Genomic DNA, 21,475 nt, shown 5'->3' with positions numbered 1-21,475 from the left:
AGCGAGGGCAGATGGAGAAGGAGGAAAAGAATAACTCCTTACTCAAAATTTTTGGCTCCCTATTTCAGAGAAAGACATTCATGAGTGGTCTCTTGCCTGCTAGTCTCTGCTGTGAGGGTATTGGGTGGCAAGTGGGCTTTTTCATGGGGCCCTAAATATCACTGTGCAGGGGTCTTTTCTCTGGGGTGATCAGTTTCTCCAGAGATGAGTCCTCTGCTCCCCACCTGAGTGGGAGACTGTACCTGAGCCAGGTAACCTGCCTGTAGGCTTCCTGGGAACAACGAACAGGAAGGAGCCGGGGCTCTCAGAGTCCTGGCCACTGACCTGACCTTTTCTCTCCCCCTGGCCCTCTGCTCCGATTCGGGTCCCTGAGCCTGGGGCTACACTTGCCCCCTGGTCTTCTGCAGCTGGCAGAGGGGAGGTAGCCAAGCTGTATGGGGCTTCATGGGGACCTGTATCCCACCCTTCTGTGTAGAAACTTTTACCTACCCCAGTTTCTGCTCCCCTCCTGCCTTCCTGTTGCCCTTACGTACTGAGTCTCTGTGAGGACTCGCTCATTTTCTGTCTGCATCTCCCTCTGCAAGTGTCTTAGGTTAAGACGTCTCCTTGGTTGGTTACACTCCACCTTTGAACACTTTGTTAAACAACCTTGTCCACTGCTGAATCCTCTTATGTTCTCTTTGCCTTTGTGGATTAAGACTTTCACAAAGCTTTCTTCACTGTGGTTTTGGTGAGGCTGGAGAGGGAGAGGAGATGCTTCATCTGCTATCTGTCTCAGTTAGCTTCCTTTCCTTTCTATAGGTCTGCCTGTGGGCAGCTTGCAGCTGTGCAGAGAGGTCCCAAAGCGGGCTTGGCTGTTTCATTATATAGAATTTCGACTAAGCTGTCGTGTTTACCCCCATGGCACTAACTCTGATCTTAGGCCTGAGCCTTTCCCCGCTCAGAACCCTTTTGGCTAAGCTCCTTCCACATGAATTTGAAGCTGAGGCTCCTGCTGCCCGGCCGCTGCTCCTGCTTTCCTCTTTCCAGAAATGTGTCGAATTCCCTTGTCCACCTCACAGATGCTACCTCTTAACTTGGGCCAAATGGCAAGGGTAAAATGGGAAATCTTTGACATTCATTCACTCTCATTTTAGTGGGGTCTTGGGAGGGAGAAAGGATAAATACATGTCAGAACTGGTTTTTGCTAATCAGCCACGATTTTGCACCTCACTTCTTAGGAGCACTGACTTGGTTCCTAACTCTAGGGATTTTGTTTTGTTTTGGTTTGTTATCCCTAAAGCCACTGGGAGCAATAGGTAGTCCTGCATATAAACGAGGAATGTTTTACTTCTATATTTTCTATTAACATTATCTTTATTCTAAGGCTCTCATTAGGCACTGAAATTAAAAATGAAAAACCCACTGTAGTAGATTGTGGATTACCCTGGTGAATTCTTGTTTTTATCTGTAGGAGGCAGGCTTCTTAGGTGGCCCCCATGACCCCCTCCTGGTATGCACACCCTTGTGGTACAAGCCCCTCCCCTTGAGTGGGAGTGGTCTAGAGACTTGCTTCTAACCAATAGAATATGGTAAAGGTGACGGGGGCTCTCTCTTCCTGCGATTAATTTACAAAGGATTTGGATCTACTTCTTGCTAGCTGACTCTCCACTGCCTTCTTGGCTTGTGTACTTCGATGAAGCAAGCCGCCATGGTGGGGAGGCCCACATGGCAAGGGACTGAGGGCCCCTTTGTGTCAACAGCCAGTGAGGAACTGAGGCCCTCAGCCCAACAGCCCGTGAGGAACTGAATACTGCCAGCAGCTACACGCTCTTAGAACCTTGAGACAGCAGCAGCCCAGCCAACACCTTGATGGTCTTCTGTGAGCATCACTGAGCAGAGGACCCAGCTAGGCCCTGCCTGGGCTCCTGACCCAGAGAAACTGTGAGATACTAATATGTATTGTTTTTAGCTGCTAAAGTTTATGGTAATTTGTTATGCAGCAATAGATAACTAATACACTATCCTAGGTCAGATTAAATGTCCTTGGATTAGCATTTCTTCCAAGTCCCAGGTCCTGAATGTGGCCATGATTTTTAATAATGAAAGAGCCATGGCATGGAGATTATCTGTAGTTCAAAAAATCACACTAACCAGGAATATAGGCAGAAAGGTACCAGTATCACTCTTCTTCCTTTTCTTGGGGAAAGAAAATACTGGGAAGTGGGAGTCATTTCAATCCCCCCCGCCAGCCCATGGCCTGACATCACTTCCCAGGTAGTACTGATGGCCTCAGAGGCCTTGGGTTTGGCCCAGCCTGCGACTGTGGCGCTCTGCCTTGGGTTGTTATTCATTCTTATCTGGGCTTCCAGCCAAACCCAGTTGGCAAGAGTCATGTCCAGTCTCTCAAGGACAATTTTGAGTCAATTTTCTGTACAATCACAGGGTGAGCAGTAGGATAGATGGTGCCATTGCAGCAGTGAATGCACCTGAAGGACGGCCTTTGCAACCGCGGGACCCCCATGGGGGTTGGTTCAAGGGGCACATCTCCCACCTCAGTGGTGCCTCCCTCGTGAGCATCTGGGCCCTGGTGAGTTGTGGGTATAGAAGTGTCCTTTTCTTCTGGGAGGGAATTAATTTCATCCTTGAACTTTCGTTTTTTATAGTCGTGGTTGTTTGCCAACTCTTGTGATTGGTTCACATTGCTTAAAATATGGGGTATTATGGGGTGGGGGAGAAGTAGCATATGCATTAAACTTTTATCCTGTCCCTACTCTTTTTTAAAAAATATTTTTTAATTTTATTTTTTACCTTTTGGCCGTACCGTGCAGCATGTGGGATCTTAGTTACCCGACCAGGGATCAAACCTGCACCCCCTGCATTTGAAGTGCAGAGTCTTAACCACTGGACCGCCAGGGAAGTCCCCCGTCCCTACTCTTGAACAGGGGCACAGATCCTTGAGGCATCGGCTGTCTGCCATGGGCTACAGGAAACCCCTGGATAAGTATTTTTTTTTCTAGCTTTATTGAGATACAATTGATATAACGTGTTAGTTTAAGGTGTATAATGTGGTGACTTGATTCATGTATATATTGCAAAATGATTACCACAATAAGGTTAGTTGATGCATCCATCCCCTCACATAGTTAGCACTTTGTTGTTGTTGTCGAGACCATTTAAGTCTGGGATGTGGTGAGAACATTTAAGAGCTACTCTCTTAGCAACTTTCAAGTGTGTGATACAGTACTGGCGTCTTTATCTGCTGTGGGGTAAGAGGTAGGGATAAAGCCAGCGTTGAAAATGAGGAAGGAGGGGATAATAGATGAACTGAGGATGTTAGTTGGTTATTTTGGTTAAAAGTTTAGCCACATTATGTTATCATTGATCAGATACTAGCTGTAGCATATAGAGAGAGGTAGACACTGGTGCTAAGTTGCAGAGAAGGAAGACACTTTGTGGAGTGTAATAGACATATATGTGTGAGAAGAGATCTTGAGCTGGGAAAAGACTTCTTAAATATGATCCACAAAGTGCTAATGATAAGGCAAAAAGTTGGTAGGTTTATCTACATCAAAATAAAGGTTCTCTAACTTCCATATGTGCAGAGACCACCTATTTCTTAAAAACACAGATTACCAGAGATTCTCATGCAGTAGGCAAATTGTATAAATTTACAATGAAATAAATGATATCTGAAAAGGGTAATAAATACTCACTATGCATCATAGCTTAATCATTTTACTATGGTTTACTATCATCTGTGTTCTTGAGGTTATTTTTAGCTCTTGTATCCATATTTAGGTAATAGTATGTAATGGTGTGCTAATATGCATCTTTTCCCAATTCATGTTGGTTTTGAAATCAGCCATGGTGGGAGTATTTACACCAGGGAAATTGGCAAAGGCCACAAATCAACATCCTTTCTCCTCTTTTTTAGAGACCTGGTTGTTACACATTTACCAGCACTCCACTGGATATGGCCCTTAAAGAAATCAGGAGTGAGGAAAATCAAAGCATGAACTATCAGAAGGGCAGAGAAAAACCTTGTATATTTATTGCCCAAGCAGTAGTGTATAGTAGAGTACAGTAGGGGTGAAGGTGTGGCAACTTGACCCAATTTTTTTGCACCCATATGCTCTCCAGATTCCCTCAAAGTCTAGCCGGGATGGTTGCAGCCGAAAGCAGAAGTGGTGGGAAGCAACTCTGGGGATGGTTCCCAATTCCATGTTGAACTGGCAATCAAATGATTCTCTTGCCAAGATGAGATTAGTCAATGGTGCCATCTAGTGTTGAAGAACAGATTGGCTCCAAAGAGGAACGCTCAGAGAAAGATTTCTCTTGACTTAGGACTTGGAAACACTAACGCAGTTTCCTCTTCCTTTCTTTTCCTCTATTTTCTTTCCCTACTTCCATTTCCCAGCTTCCAGAGTCATTTTTTATACCTACTCCCCCAATGGGAATAGCCATTAGTTTTGGCTTTTTTTTGTTTTTTTTTTTTAAAGGATATGAACTCAGTGCTGCTTCCAGGCAAAATAGATGAATGCAGAGAGTTGAAAGGCACAGATACGGAAATCAGCACTTGCCTATATTATGTATAATAATTTGGAATGAATTTGTTTAGGGAAGGTGTAGAGATACTCTCTTGTGGGTCACATAAATCAGATGCTTCTCTACTTTCCCAACACGTCCCATATCCTTCCTACTTCCTGTGTCAGGGGCAGATGGAGTAGTTTGGTTAGCAACCGCAAATTCATTCTCAGGTCTTATTTCTGCTTCATAGATCTTTTCGTGGGAAAATGGTAGAAGAAAAGTCCTGTTCATAACTTCCAAGTGAATAGGATCTTTCATTCTTTTATGAGGACCTGTGTTAATAAGTTCTTTTATTTGAAGTGAAGGTGATTGTGCACGGCTAAGTTCTCACAGCTGGAGGGTCCTCCAGAAATGGGAGTGAGATTCTGGGGTTGCTAATTCCTGCTGGAAAGGTTTACTTTGCATCTGGCACATTGGAGAAGTAATATGGTCGTCCTTCAATGATGATTTCTTCCATTTGTCCCTTTAGTGATTGATGATCTGAGTAAAATGAAAGAACATTTAACTAATTAGCGGGCCCAAAGCTGTTGTTCCACCTGATAGTATCCATCTTTTCACTAAGGATAACTGACCTCTAAGTTTAGGGATATTTCAGATGTTAGTTATCAGACAGAAAACTAGTAAGGAATAAATGCCCTCCTCTCTGGAACGTGTGTAGCAGGAGCAGCCTGAACTCCCTAAGCCATCGTGGGATGTTTTGAAAATGGAAGGAAGGGAATGTCATAACTCTGGATATGAGGTCCAGAATTGGGATCAGACTTTTTCTAGGATACTTTTTCAGTGTGTTCAAAAACAACAGAAGTAGTTTAGAAATCTCATCTTGAGACTGCTGAGCTATCCAAACACATGGCTTTATTTTAGGTGAGGGCCATGGGTTTTGCAGTCAAGTCAGCTGCTATTTGTATAAGCAAGACTTCATCAATATTCTTACAAAGCTCGCCCCCCTTATATAGGATGGCAGCAATTTTGCCTTAGAAAATGAGCCTACGTGACTCTAAAGGCTACAAGTGAATTTTGTTAGAAGTAGGAACTGAAGAGCCTGTTAGGAAGGTAGAAGTCAATTTTGCCACATGTGGCTCAAACTATTAAATATAACAAGGCCTGGGTATTCCCATGTTCTCATATGCTCAATAAATATTACATTTATCAAACGGTGACAAACTTAAAAGCCTGTGGCATTGTCCTGTTAGACCCTGGGAAAGCTTTTTAAGTGAAGATCATACTACTAAAGGTGGATATGATCCTGTGTGGTCTCAAGTTGCCCCCAATCCTACATAAAGGACCCACTCTTCGGGATGACATTCTCCTCCTTCCCCCTGCCTAGCCTCAGAATCATTGCATCCCAGCTCTTTCCTGGCCACCGTGGAGAAAGTTTCCCTTTCTGTCTGTTCTAAACATGGCAACCAAATCTGAAAAACTTCAACACACTCCTATCATTTTAAATGCATTTCAAGCTTTGAACTATGTATTTCGTATTTTTTATTCGGTTAGATGTAACAACCATCTGACTTTTGATTGCTGCAGTAGACAAAACTTGGTTCTCTAGTTTTTTTCCCTTTGCTGTTTCTTTTTTTCTCAGAATCTTAATGAACCTTGAAGAGACCACTGATGGGGGTGCTCCTATTTATGTAGGATAAAAGCTAGCTCTACATCAGCCCCCAAATTTCAACTAGTTCTTTGGCAGGCAGGTCTGTGGATTAAAAATGGATGCTTCCAGTAACTTTGAGGCATTATAACATTATGAAGTGGTTTATGAGATTCCACTGACTTAGTTCTAGTGCTATTATATTCTTAAATATCTGAACATTGACAGTCCATATGGTGCATTAGAGAACTCTTAGGGAGGTTCTAATTGCTCAAGAAAGGAAATTAATATCCAAGTGACAGCTGTAAGTCAAATGATTAAGTATCTTGAACACTTACTTTGGGGAGACTTTGTTCCATCCCCACTAACCTTGTGGCCTGATGTACTTAGACCTACTGCAATAGTAAGTGAATGTGTCTCTTATAAAAAACTGTTCTAGGGACTTCACAGATGAGGAATCTGAGGCATTAACTAGGACACAGGTCTTCTGGGCTCAGTTGAGAGCTCTCCTCCCTACAGCTGTATGTCTTTAAAGGAATGAGGTGCTTTCATAAAAGATTCAGTCTAAAATAATTCTTTAAGGCAGCTTCAATTAAAGACTGTCTTGGTTGCTTCTGAAAACAACGGATCACCACATCCAGAGTCAAAAACGACCAGAACACAGACTTAAAAACCAAGCCATTTAATTGTGTCTTCGAAGGTAAACAATATCTTGAGATGGATCCCAAGCCCCGAGAATGCCAGAGCTACGGGTCCAAGAAGTCCCGTGGGGTGGTATTCTCAACAGAGTCCAGAGGGGCAGACCTCAAGGTGTTCTGAGGCAGAATACTTATGGAATTCGTGCATTCCATTCTGCAATTTTGCAGACTGCCAGAAACAGACCCCAAGAGTCTCTTGAGATGGGGAAAATTCAACTCCTGGTCTTATAGATAAAAGCAGGAAGAGTACCAAAAATGTTACGTTTATGTCTCTTCACTTTTCTCACACAGTCTGAAGCCTGAGCTATCACATTCCCAACTCAGAGCAGCCTAAGCTGCAGTTCAGGTACAAGATTAGTCCCTCTATCCAGAGAGCTCTCATCAATACAGCTTTTGCACTTAAAGTGAAAAGAACCCTCTGGCGGCACAATGAGTTAGTTGGTAAGACTTTAATTTACAAATTAAAAAGCTACATGTTTTATTTTTTCTCCTTTTTCTCTTCTTTCTTTACATCACTCTTTTCCTTATCTTTCTCTTTGTCATCTTTTCTATCCTTTTTGCTGTCTTCTTTTTCCTGCCCTTCTTTCTTCTCTGCGTCCCGGTTGGCGATCTTGTTGTTGATGAGGTTGTGCAAGGCGACCACGGAACGGATCAGCGAGGCCAAATACACTACCACCATCTGGTCATTGGTCTTCAGGTAAAAGGCCTTGACAAACTCCTGCAGGCTGACATCTGGCAGCAGGTTGAAGACGTCCTGCAGCTGGTAGATGATCTGATGGTTGATGGGCAGCTTGCCTGTGGCCACTTTCTCCAGGTAGCTCCTGATATCCAGAAGCTTGGAATTGAGTCCCTTCAAACCATGAACCTGGTTTGTGATCCGCTGGGAAAGGGTGCCCACTGTAGTGTCTTTGATGTCTCTGTAGGAACCCACAAGAAAGGGCAGGAAAATACATCAGTATCCTGTACTATCACGCAGATTTTCACATTCTAAGGAAATACTAAGTTTGTGAGGAGGGGCAAGTTTTCCAAAGGAAAAATGTTACTTCCCCATTTTATAAAGATTTGAGTAAAACTGCCTTAATCTTGTTTTCATTTGGAGGAATATGTTTTATCTTTCTCATCACAGGGCATTTTTCAAAAGAAAAGAGAGAGATAAAATGAAGTCATTTTCACTAAAAAAACAAAAAAAACCACCTCTCTACTTCAAGTTCCCTGTTCCTAAAAAGGGTGGCATTTTCTCCACCTGCATCTATATGATGTTGGGAGAAGCTTTTAAATCAGTCAGCAGTAACTTTTTGAACTGGAAGGAATCTTATTGTTTGAAAAAATCTATGACCATTTCAAGTAAGTCAGGGTTATGTAAGCAGAGGATTTAAAAATAAAACCCCAGGGCTTCCCTGGTGGCAGAGTGGTTAAGAATCCGCCTGCCAATGCAGGGGATGTGGGTTCGAGCCCTGGCCCAGGAAGATCCCACATGCCACAGAGCAACTAAGCCCATGTGCCACTACTGAGCCTGCATTCTAGAGCCCGCGAGCCACAACTACCGAGTCTGTGTGCCACAACTACTGAAGCCCACGTGCCTAGAGCCTGTGCTTCGCAACAAGAGAAGCCACGGCAGTGAGAAGACCACGCACGGCAACGAAGAGTAGTCCCTGCTCACCGCAATGAGAGAAAGCCCACATGCAGCAATGAAGACCCAATTCAGCCAAAAATAAATAAATAAAATATAAATTTAAATCCATCCATCCATCCATCCATCTATCCATCCATCCCAGTCCCAGATGCAGATTCTCTGCAGAAAACTGGCTAGCTACAGTCATTGAGAAGGAGGTACACTGAAAGAGCACACGTTTGCTTTTGAATAATTCACACATCTGTTCCCGTCACAGCCAGCATTACAGCTTCCAGACAAGGTGTGCTGTCCACAAACTCATAAATCATAACTCGGGACACTTTAGAGATGACCCAGGACTAGAACCCAGGGCTCCCTATTCCTGATACAGATCTCTTCTTTACACTGAGCAGCTTCTTGGGCTGCTGCTGATTCTGATGCTGTCCTAAAGTCTCACCGTAACAAGTGTTCAACTCCGACTTCCTCAGCTTCCTCTGCTCCAATTTCACTGGTCACGTGCTCAAATGTTTTTGAGGTTGGAGTTCCATCCTGGGAGAGGAGAATTAACTAGTTATTTACTTACAAACAAATGAACAAACTGGCGCATGTTCCTTTTCATGCCTTGATTCTTCTGCTTTAAGCCAAATCACTTTCATGGGTGTCATTACTGGCTTTTTCATGGCAAGGGTGGGTAAAGTTTGCTTTGAAAGCTTTCAAAGCACTGTGACTTCTAAGCTGAAGTCACAGTGGTCCTGCTCAGGGATGAGATGTGGTGGGGAATCATCATTAGTTTATTTCTAAGGAAAATCTTGATATTCTCTCAAGCCTGCAGTAGAGATGAACATCAGGGAAGTCTTGATTCGGCTAAATTTTAAGGACTTATAAGCATTCATTCTAAAATAGGCAATATTCAGAACACCTGTACTTGAGGCAAGCTCATGTCAGAAGATACAGTTTTTAACCATCTGTTGTCCCTTGGGTCAAATAGTCAGAGCACCAAAGCAACGTGGTTAGAATAACTGATTTTCTGGTGACCTGAATTAGTCAAGGAACCCATTAGTGGATGTGGTTTGCTGTATCACTTAGTGATTTCCTGATGGGACTCAGGAGAAACTTTTATCAGATCTAGTGCCAGAAGAGGCTGTACATCTCCTGTAAAGGCTGTAAAATGTGTGCAAGGCACGACAGCACAGCAGTGAGTGCAGACTCTAGCCAGGCTGCTTAGATTCAAAGCCTGGCTCTGCCATGTGTGATAAGGGAGCAGTGAGATCTTGGGAAAGTCACTTCACTTACACTAAGTGGTATAAACATTAGCTGTTGTTATTTTACCCAGGACAGTGTGAATCCTACAAATGGCATCTTCCTCTTGGCTTTGTATGCTAGGATGGTCAGAGCCTTCAACACTTGTGCAGGACTTCGTGGCATGTTTTTTCATGTACTGATTTTCCCTGGCTTCATCCTATTACAGGACCCTTACATCCCCTCCATCCTCTTTTAAAAGATCTTGTTTCATTGGTGTGTGTGTGTGCGAGTGCGTGCGTGCATGTGCATGCGTATGTATAAGCACCTCTAATTCCTTTTTGAAAGAGGCAGGGTAAAATTTAACTTATAACAACTGTATCAAGACCAGGGATGAAAGTCTTACTGCAACTAGGCAATAAATAAGCTCTCTGGTAGCAAGGCAAAGAGAAACAGGAGCATAGAGCTCAGTGCAAGGAACATCTGCAGGGAACTAACTTAACAAAGCCTTTTCCAGATTTTAAAACTGAATATATGGATAACCATGAGGAAGAAAGACAGCCTTTAGTCTGTCCGTTCAACTTTGGAAATTCAAGAGTGAGCTCTTTGCACACCCTAAGTGCAAATATTTTACGCTCAAAACAAAACTCATATACAATTTCACATCAAATCCTACCCTAGAATTTGAGTTCAATTTTCTTGGAAATAGAGAAAAGCTATTCTGGCAGCTCTTCACGTCCATACCCAAGAAACAAGCTAACAGACAACATAGCTGGTACTGAATGCCATGGAGCTGACTATACAGGTGTCAAATCATACAGATAGGTTTTGCCATCTAGCTCCTGGCAGCTCTGACTTACTCTATTTGAAAACCTAGGATCTAGTCTACAGGGATTGGCTATAGACTAGATAATATAGTCACTACATAGGTGGGCCAACAGTGGAAACTGCATTAGATTAAGACCAAGCTCACCAGGCTCCGCATTTACTTTGCTGAGAACATCTCTGGGCAATCATTTGACTACTTTGGTCTCAATTTCATTTGTAAAAGGGGACTTTAGATTTCTATGGTCCTCTCTATTTCTGAAATTTGGTGATTCAAATTTGGGGGAAAAAAACATAATATCAAACTACTGACAGAAACCAATAACCTTTTCTTTGTTATAAAGTATTTGTTGACTTGAAAATGGAAAAAAAAAACCCAAAACCCAATGGCCCCGAAAGTAGCAAATCTAATCTCCTAGGCTCACAGCAAGATGACTTACATCATGAACTTCTTCCACCGAAATATATGCTTCTGTGGGCAGTCCCAAGTCCTTTGGTTTTACATCAATGATGACCAATACCTGGCAGAAAAACAAATCATAGCAAATCACCTCATACTGAGCACGTAAGGAATAACTGCGGCCATTCTGATGATTACCGAAGCTTTTTCATTCATTCAACCAGATATAAGCCAGAATTTTCAGAAAAAAAAATAACTTTACATTTCAAATTATCTTATTTGCCCTGCTCTTCAACCCCATCCATTAACAAGCTGAGAGGTAGTATAGTGAAGTTATCAAGCAGAAGAAGATTAGAGTCAAGACAGCTGGCATTTTAATCCCAGCTCCACACTTAGAAGACCTTACTAACCATTCTGAACCTCAGTTTTCTCACTGTAAAGAGGATAACAATCTCATACAGTTACTGAGAGGATTAAGGAAGATAACTTACATACCTAGCACTGAACAGATGTTTAATTTACTAAATACACTGGGTTACCGTATACTACACAAAACACTGCAAATTAACACAAGCTTATAGAAAAAAGTGGTGAAATGATTCATTATCCAAATCCTTCCTAGGATGCTTTCTTTTTCTTGAGTTAGCTGGCAACGAATATGAGTCAAAAGTTTTAAAGATGGAGTACACTTACTGAGTTAGGGCAGTATCTTTTCATGAGTTCATTGATGGCGATGTCATTCTTGTGTAGTTTAGGGCCTGTGTGGTACCACCCAACTATTCTTTCTCTGGCTGGGAAGGAAAAATTAGTGGCTTTGAATTGTTACATAAAGATCTATATATTTCCCTCAAAAAGGGTAAGAACTCCAGTAGTTATGTTCTCTAGCTTTTACAGAAATTCCAGACATCTAAACCTTGACATACCTATGAAATCTAAAACTCAAAAACAGGATTCTCAGAAAATAAACAGCAGGGGAAATCTAGAGATATACATATCTCAGACTAGTTTAGACCAGTCATACATGAAACAACTAGAAAACAATTCCAAGGCAATATATAAACAAATTCAAGTTCATGTCACATAGATTACATCTCTGAGTGTTGTGGGAATAAACATTTCCAAAGCAATGTGGTTGCTGAAATGAAATAAAATGAAAGTGACACATGTAACAGAGATATTTACCCTGGTGGTACTAAAGCTCTAGGGGCAGGTGGATTTTATTTGACCATTCTTTGCTTTTCTGCTGTAGAGGGCTAGCTCTCTCCCCTGAAGCCTAGGTGGTCTAGCTGGCCTTAAATTGCTACTCTAGTTTCTCATTTATTCTACCTCATTCCTCTACTACCACTAGTCTTACTTCAGTCTAGCTAAGTGAAAGGGCCTTTGACATTAAACAAAGAAAAGTGAATATTTAGAAAAGACATTATGGGCACACATATACCTACACACACACACACGCGCGCGCGCGCCACAATGCCACCTACCATTGACCTTCTTAAACATTCCATACATGTTTTCCAAATAATCGTGGTCTAAAAACCAGACAGAATCATCTTTGTCGTCTTCATCAAAAGGGACTAGAGAGAAAAAAACCAAAAAACAGTTTAGGGTGCTACACAGAACTCTAAGGGCACATATCACAACTGTAGACCCCTACGCCAGATCTGATCCATGTCTTTGGTTTGTCCAACACAGTACTAAAATTATTTTTGAGTTGCTTTTAGTAAAAACTGGAAGATTTCACATACAAATCCAGACCTCCAGGTTCTCTGGAAAAACTGGAAGACCAGCAACAACTGGCTAGAGCCAGACAGAAGCAACCCCCTTTGAAAAGGACACATTCTTCAGTTTGCTAAAAGCTCCATCACTTCCTAATATTCCCGTCTGGCAAATTACATTACTGCCTGATCCTTTTAGACACTGGAGTTAGTGACTGCTAGTCTAGCAGCCATGCCAGGAATTATTTTGTTGTTCTTTATTATTGTTGCTTCAATCATAAAATATATGGATACAGTCTTATAAAGATTTATTAAACAGTGTAAAACATAAGGTCTTTATCTCCCCCTTGCCTACCCATAACCATGGTTAATAGTTTAGTACAACGGGTTGACAAACTATACCCGCTGCCTATTTTAATAGTTTTACTGCAATATAGCTATTAGTTTGTCTACATACTGTCTATAGTTGCTTTCCTGCTACATTAGCAGAGCTGAGCAGTTGCAATGGAGACTGTATGGCCTGCAAGTTTTAAATATTTACTATCCAGCTCAGTGTGTATCCTTTAGCCTCCCTTTTCTATACTTAAACAATTCTGAAATAGAACTGCTTGGTTATAATAAAAAATGGAGACCACGAGAGTTTCTTTCTTTTTAAAAGTTAACTGACATTTTAACCATACTCAGAAAATGTAAAATTTGCCTATTTATTTTTTTAAAAACTGAGGTATATTTGACAAATTTTTCTTTTACCTGCAAAACTGTTGGATACATCGAGAACTTTCTTTTGCCACGACCCCAAAAGCACACCAACAACACGCTTCTGGTTTCCAACCTTGCCTATTCTGAATGAGAAAACAGAAGATCAGTCTGGATGGGCACAGACAGAAGTGGACCAACAATAAGATATCCAACAGGAAATATCAATGGTACAGATACAATTTAGCTTATCTGGGAACTAATCCCACTAAACAAATATAATGGGTTAGTCCTTAATAATTCTAATAAATATAATGGGTAATTCGTGAACTATGGACACTGGCAATTTCACTGCTGACTGCAAAGAAAGACATGCTTGGAAAAAAATCTCAAACTTTATAGAAATTTAAAACGGAGAAAATGAAAACTCCCCAGATCTTAAGGTTTTAAATGTTATTTGACTGGTGTTTGAAATCACATTTAATTTTATTTTTTCCTCTGCAGCTTACCTTTCTCTTTTAAATTTTCCCCATCTTCTCTGTCCTCAAATCTTTTCAGGGATAAAGATGCTAAAGTTGAACCAGTTTTATGGTCCAGCTTGCCAACTCTTCTCTGGAGCATCTATGTCAACAAGCCCCAATAGATGTTATAATTCTTTGTACCATTTAGGGGCTCAGAAAATGATTCTGACCCAGAAGCGTGTGTGTGCCATTTGTGGTCTCTGAATGGCTTAATTATGCAGAAGCTGGAAGTGAGCCAGTGACTAAATCATACTGGGAGGAGGGCTCAATGAACCAGAAAGACTACTTCAGAATATTTATTTCCATATCAAACCTCCTCAATGATTTTTGTCCTAAGGAACTGCAAGTGTTTCACTTATATCTCATTTCATTGGTCATCATGTAGAGAATTCTCCTTTAACCACTAACAATTATAATATACAGAAACAATACAATTCTATGTTCAAAGCAAAGACAAAAGTCACTGTGAAATGAACTACAATTCCTTAACAGTTGCTGGTTTCATACTGATTTAACTGTATTTATCTAAACATATGGTTTGGCAAATTTATAAATGCTTACTATATTTAGGGTTTGGACCAAACAAAGTTAAGGATTCTGTATTCTGGTGGTTCTAATTTTTTGGGAAATCTAAGTTCAAAGGAAACTTCCACACTCATGGGCTTTTCTTTTGATCTATAAAAATCCATTTGCGTTTTAAAAAACCCTGCAATTGTCTGACACAGCAGCTTGCAGTGTCTGCCTTCACTATGCCCTTAACAAGTGTTCACTGAATTTACTGAACAGAACTGAAAAGATGCTTGCCCTCTTAGTACCTATAGTATCCTACGGGAGAAAAATACTAATCATTGTACAGTGGGAAAGCTCGCATATCCTGTTAGGCTAAGGGTGCTACAAAGCAATGGAACTGAACTGGGGACCCTAAACCTCACAGGAGTCTTGAGTTTGGTTTTGGCTCTGGTTGAACCGGGAGTTGTACAAAGCAAGTTGCAAGATGATGGGCACTTAGCAACTATGACTTTACAGCAGATGCTCCCAACTGGGTCTTACAACTTTCCAAGTCAGTTAATTATCTTGTAAAATTTATGAACACGTGTAACAGGTCCAGCTGGATGAACAGCTCAAAAACAAGCAAGAGAAGGTGGAAGAAACATCTGTGGGATGTTTTCTTATTCATTAATGCCAACATCTCCAACCGGTCGCATTTTTAAAAGAAAAACTTATCAAAACTTAAAACATCTACGTTTTAAGCTATCGTCAAACCACAGTCCCACTTGGAAACTTTCGCAAGTTATATTAAAACCACAGTTCTTCCAGGGAGTCCTTCGGAGCGCTGAGTACAGAATTTCGGTGACGGCCTTCAGAGGCAAAAAGTGCAAGTCTGAAGGGCTTTCCTACCAGACACCGAGTCTTTCAGGCGAAAAGGGGCGGACGAGGTGACAGATGGGCACGAGGCCTGGGGATCAGGGCCAAGTGAAGCCTGCCCCCCCATACTCTGGCATCGTACGGACTGGGTAAAAGGAACGAGAAGCCCAGTTCATGGAGTGCCGGCTGGACGGCGGGGGAGACGATGCCAGGTGACTTGGGGCTTCGTGAACGGAACTGCTCTGGGCCCCTCGGTGACCCAGGGCCAACCCCGGTGCATCTGCGCCCCCGCGGCCGCCGCGCCATCCCCAGCGCGCCGTGACTCAGCAGCGGCGGCGCCACCGGCCCCGGTAGGACGCCCCGTGCCGCCCGCTCACCGATTGAAATGATCCACCACACTGAGCAGCACCAGGGGGTGGACCACCACCTTCTGCACCGCCAGCTCCGGCATCGCGACACACCCCGCCCGCCAGGCCCTGCTCCCCGCGACCCGCAAACACCGACGGCCAGAGCAACAACGATTCTCGGGGATCCTCCAGGCCCGGCCCCTCCTCTTCCGGTTGGGCCGCCGCCGCGCGGCTCCTTCTTCCGCTCCCAGAGCGCCGCGCGCGTCGCGCTCGGATTGTCGCTCCCGCCGCCACCTTGAGGAGGCGAAGTGCCGGGGAAGGCGGGACACGCCTCGGGTGACTGGCTTCGAGTTTCCCAGGTCATGAAAGCTAACAGGACACTGGAGACTGATAAAGGTTGACCTCCTGGTGTTTGGCCTGTACTGTCACCCGCTGCGGCTTTTCGCCTCAGTGCCTTACTAGCTCACCTCCCCCTTCCTCCCGTCTGAAGACTGGAGAAGATGCTAAGAAAAATGTAAATAGTAATAAGTAATATTTCCACCATTCAGAAAATGTTCACTTTCGCTTCTAGTCAAAATCTTCCAGAATTTCTTAGAGGAACTAACTTTAAATCTCTAGCATTAGGGCATTCCCTTAAAGTAGGTTTGGTAATTTGTCTCATCATTTTATTGTCTGGGAATTTCCCCTTAATCCTTACCATGGACACTTAGCAAATAATCAACCTGTCTATATTTTCCCACCTGTCTTTATATTACTTACCATTTAACAAGGGTTAGAAGAATGCAGTTTGTGCCTAGAGTTAGATCATTCAGATTGATTTTAAAATAAAAACTCACAAAAAGTTTGGCGAAAAGATGGAAAGCAATAAGGAAATATGTTTTCATAGTTAGCTGGGAAAGAGAAAAAAGAAGACTAAAAGGGGAAATGTAGGAAAAGAGGACTTGAGCTTATTTGTGGAAGAAGGCAAATGACTTAAAATCCATGCAAGTTTAGTTTTCTATCTGACTTTAAGTTGCCATTTCTGTAAACAAAAACAATACTTCAGCAGCGTGAATTATTTATTGTTTATCCTGTTTTTAAACACCTTCTACCTTCCCTTTATCAACAGAGGATCTGAACTCTGAAGAATGACAAGGAGACTTTTGCTCTGAACCTTAGCCTCCTTCCAGTATAATTAGGGAGCTTTTGATACCCTTTCTGGGCGCTACCCCTCACTTTCATTTCATAAACTCTTACTACTTTGGGGAACACTGTTTTGCATCTTCCTCATTTCTTTTAATATTTTTGATTTGACTATGAGATGATTGCTGCTACTTACGACGATAGAACTTTTAAATTAAGGAAATGTAAGTCAGCCCCATTGTGTGATGTGTTAAAGCATGCTTGCTGGTGTTTAGTGCCTGGTTCAAAGTAGATGTTCTTGTTTCATTTCTTAAGTGATGCTCTTCAACACAGTGTAGACATGTAACTGTTATGAAAAGACCTTGGAAGGGTTTTCCCCCCTAATTTTTAAGATCAAAGATTGATTTTGATTTTTCTTATGTGTCAGGTAAGGCATAATAATTGGAGTCTAACGGAAGCATGTTTTTGGACTAAAATATTTAGAGGATAAAGAAGACAACTTGAAATCATAAGGTATTTTTCATGTTGTCCTATTTTTTCTTTTTCTTTATTAATGGAACTGACTTGAAATCATAACTAATTTCATAGCCACTATTAGGGGCTAAATTCATTCAGAGGAATGCAGAAGGAGATATAAGAAATCTTTCTTTTGTTCATTTAATTCTGGACTTTAAGAGGATCTGATGAGAGCATAAGGATAATACATTTTATTTTCCTTTGACTGTTTTTTTTTAAAGAAAGAAATGTAATTTTTAAATTTTTATTTATTTTTTATTGAGGTATAGTTGAGGTATAGTTGATGTACAATATTATATAAGTTACAGGTGTACAATATAGTGATTCACAATTTTTAAAGGTTATACTCCATTTATAGTTAATATAAAATATTGGCTATATTCCCCGTGTTTTACAATATATCCTTGTAGCTTATTTTATCATAATAGTTTGTGCCTCTTAATCCCTTACCCCATGTCTTTTTTTAAAAAAATTAATTTATTTAATTTTGGCGTGTTGGGTCTTTGTTGCTGCGTGTGGGCTTTCTTTAGTTGTGGCAAGCGGGGGCTACTCTTTGTTGCAGTGTTCGGGCTTCTCATTGCTTTGGTTTCTCTTGTGGCGGAGCATGGGCTCTAGGCGCACGGGCTTCAGTAGTTGTGGCACGTGGGCTCAGTAGTAGTGGCTTGCAGGCTCTAGAGCGCAGGCTCAGTAGTTGTGGTGCACAGGCTTAGTTGCTCCGCGGCATGTGGGATCGTCCCGGACCAGGGCTTGAACCCGTGTTCCCTGCATTGGCAGGTGGATTCTTAACCACTGCACCACCAGGGAAGCCCCTGTCTTTCTTTTTTAATGTTAAATTCTCCTTTTCCCAAATTTATTGAGATGTAACTGACATATAACGTGTAAGTTTAAGGTGTACAATGTGATGATTTGATACATGTATGTTTTGCAAAATGATTACCACAATAAGGTTAGTTAACGCTTCTGTCACCTCACGTAATTACCTTTTTCTTTTTGTGGTGAGAACATTTAAGAGCAACTTTCAAATATATAATACAGTATTGTTAACTATAGTCACCATACTGTACCTTAGCTTTCCATCTTATTATTGGAAGTTTGTACTCTTTGACCAACAACTCACATTTCCCTGACTCCCAGCCTCTGGCAACAACTATTCTACTCTCTATTTCTGTGGATTCTGCATTTTTCATTTCCACATGTAAGTGAGATCATATAGTATTTGTCTTTCTATCTGTCATTTCACTTACCATAATACCCTCAAGATCCATCAATTTTGTCACAAAATGGAAGGATTTCCTTCCTTTTTATGGCTGAGTAATATATATATATGCCACATTTTCTTTATTGATTCATGCATCAACAGACACATAGGTTGTGTCCATGTCTTGGCCATTGTGAATAATGCTACAGTGAACACAGGAATTCAGACATCTCTTTGAGATAGTGATTTCATTTCCTTTGGTTACATACCCAGAAGTGGGGTTGCTGGATCATATGGTAGTTCTATTTTTAGTTCTTTTAGGAACTTTCGTACTCTTTTCCATAGTGGCTATATCAATTTACATTCCCACCAAGAGTGCACAAGTGTTCCCTTTTCTGCACATTCTCACCAACACTTCTTATCTCCTGTCTTTTTGATAATAGCCATTCTAACAGGTATAAGGTGATATTTCATTATGGTTTTGATTTGCATTTCCCTGATGATTAGTGGTGTTGAGCATCTTTTCATGTACCTGTTAGTCATTTGTATGTCTTAAAAAAAATCTCTATTCAGGTCCTCTGCTCATTTTAAAATTGGATTAGGTACTGTAATCCCTTACCTGAAATTCTTACCTCTAGTGAAGGTATTTTTGCATGTGGATAGTTGTTCCAACTGATGTTTTGGGAGAGGATGTGTGCTAGAAATTCCTATGCCACCATCTTGTTCATATCTCTCTAATCCACCTTTGTCTTTCAATTTAGGGAGATAGCCCCCCACAGACCCTAGTATCTTGAAAGAGTTCTTATTTTTCTTAGGTCCAGAACATGGAATCATGGTCCTGCATGCATGGCAGCAATACTTTGAACTCTGCAGCCTCTGTTGATCATCTTACTAGATTTGGAAAAAAAAAAAAAAGGGAAGATATACCACCTTTAGTCTAAGCTGTATTCATTGCTGGGGTTCAGGCATCCTTGTGGGTGCTGGAAGTTTACCATTTTCTTTGGTGATGTCTTGTTGCCCTGATTCCTCGTGTTCCCTATAGCCTTGTATAGATGTCTCTACCTTTGAAGAAGCAGTCACCGCTTCCAGACTTTCTGGACTGACTTCAGAAAGGAAAAACCTTCACCTGTGAGTGAAGGCAGTCTGGAGTGTGCTATGGTCCTGGGTCTAGTGGTGTGGGGTGCTAAGTATGAGGGTGAGTAGAGCCTCTGGGTCCAAGGGTGTGTGTCTTGTTGGTTCAGGCGGCTGGGGTCCACCACACCAACAATTGCATGATCCTTGGTGAGAGCTGTGCAGGGTCTGCAGTAGCTGCAAGGGCTGTTGAGGTCTTCAGTGGAGCCTCCAGGTCCAGCTGCTACAAGTGGAGGTTAGCAGTTGTGACCAGATCTGGCAGTGTATTCATGCTTGGCTGTAGGGACCTGCTGCAGGTGCCTGTGTGGGGGCGGGGCCTGCCGTAGACACCCATGCAGTGGTGAGGGACAGGGCCAGCAGCAGGGGCTGGGGCTAACTGCCGACATGTGAGCAGCTGAGGGGACCCTGGCTGTTGGTGTAGACCCATGTGACTGCATGGGCTAGCTGTAGGTGTGTGCACTAGCCAGACGATTCTTATTTTTTTATTTTTCCTGTACGTGGTCCTCTCCCTGCTGTGGCCTCTCCCGTTGCGGAGCACAGGCTCCGGACGCGCAGGCTCAGCGGCCATGGCTCACGGGCCCAGCCGCTCCACGGCATGTGGCATCTTCCCGCACCGGGGCACGCACCCGTGTCCCCTGCATCGGCAGGCGGACTCTCAACCACTGCGCCACCAGGGAAGCCCAAGCCAGACGATTCTTAATTGCTGGTAGTGGAACCCTACTCTAACCAGCTGAAGTGAAGGGAAATTCATTATCTCATGTAACAGCAAGTTCAAGGGCCCTGCGAGTTCCAGGGGACTTACTGATGTTTCTCTCTCCACCTTTCAGCATCCTTCAGTGTTTTGGTTCCATTTCCAGACAGATTTCCTACTAGTGGCGGGGAAATATTTTGATGGCTACAGATAGTCACAGTTTTAAATATTTAAAGGAAGGGAGGTTTTTTTTTTTTTTTTTTGCGGTACACGGGCCTCTCACTGCTGTGGTCTCGCCCATTGCGGAGCACAGGCTCCGGACGCGCAGGCTCAGGCCATGGCTCACGGGCCCAGCCGCTCCGCGGCACGTGGGATCTTCCCGGACCGGGGCACGAACCCGTGTCCCCTGCATCAGCAGGCGAACTCTCAACAACTGCGCCACCAGGGAAGCCCAGGAAGGGAGGTTTTGAACTCCAAACCTTTATTTACGAAATTTGATTGGCCTTGCTGGGACTGGGAGGCACTCTGAACTGACTGCTGTGCCCAAGGGAATAGAGTTTTCTAAATGTCCAGTTTAGGATCAGTTTGGAGATGGTGCAACTGTGATGGATCAGCTCACCATGACCACATGAGTGGGGAAGGAAAACGGGGATGTAATTGGAAGGGAGGAATGAATGCTTAGCAGGCAAAAATAAGTCTATCTTGTGATATAGAGAGCTTAGCATAGTTCTTGGAACATACTAAGAACTCAGCATATGTTAGACATGGTTATCATTAGAGAGTAGGCTCATTATCATTATTATATATTATAAAAGACTATAAGAATTTTTTCTTGAGAATTCCCTGGTGGTCCAGTGGTTAGGACTCTGCGCTTTCACTGCCAAGGGCCTGGGTTCAATCCCTGGTCGGGAAACTAGGATATCATAAGCTGCATGGCGTGGCCAAAAAAAAAAAAAAAAATTTTTTTTTCTTAACTGGTGTTTATATTTTAAGTAATCCAGCAGAACAAGAGTTGAAATTCATCTTTTGCATTTGCCGAGTGTTTCTTTATCCTTCTTTTGCCTCAGGTATATTTAGTTTATGGAAATACGTTTTTTAAAGTTCCTCTTTTAAAATGTATTGGTGATCAGTTTGATTTTTCAAAAGGCTAGTTGTTGCAGAAAGATTGGATTCGTTTAAAGAGATTTTCCTTGTTTTATGCTTTACGCAAGTGATGAGCCTTATGTGTTGGCCCTGGATACCTGC

General features: G+C 42.3%; 2 protein-coding genes across 8 annotated transcripts in view; one reads left to right on the top strand and one right to left on the bottom strand.

The window, feature by feature from the left end:
- Nucleotides 1–6,820: 6,820 nt before the first annotated feature.
- On the bottom strand, nt 6,821–15,761 carry PSMD7 (proteasome 26S subunit, non-ATPase 7). The gene is made up of 7 exons (XM_079907072.1): nt 15,603–15,761; nt 13,394–13,485; nt 12,410–12,502; nt 11,622–11,719; nt 10,969–11,049; nt 8,922–9,013; nt 6,821–7,769 (listed from the first exon to the last, which is right to left on the bottom strand). The coding sequence occupies exons 1-7, from the start codon at nt 15,674–15,676 to the stop codon at nt 7,331–7,333; spliced, it is 969 nt and encodes a 322-aa protein (XP_079763198.1). The 5' UTR covers nt 15,677–15,761; the 3' UTR covers nt 6,821–7,330.
- Nucleotide 15,762: 1 nt separating this feature from the next.
- ZFHX3 (zinc finger homeobox 3) overlaps nt 15,763–21,475 on the top strand; it is a gene marked incomplete at its 3' end in the record, with an annotated part of 1,354,624 nt that continues 1,348,911 nt past the window's right edge. For 6 of the 7 annotated variants that reach the window (XR_013825252.1, XM_079907056.1, XM_079907058.1 and 3 more), the window contains exon 1: nt 17,122–17,207. Of the gene's footprint in view, nt 16,087–17,121; nt 17,208–21,475 lie in introns of those variants that run through there. The other variant, XM_079907054.1, reaches the window with a different exon arrangement.

Source organism: Stenella coeruleoalba (assembly GCF_951394435.1).
Source record: "Stenella coeruleoalba genome assembly, chromosome: 20".
NCBI lineage: Eukaryota > Metazoa > Chordata > Mammalia > Artiodactyla > Delphinidae > Stenella > Stenella coeruleoalba.
This window is presented reverse-complemented; position numbering and strand designations above follow the sequence as displayed.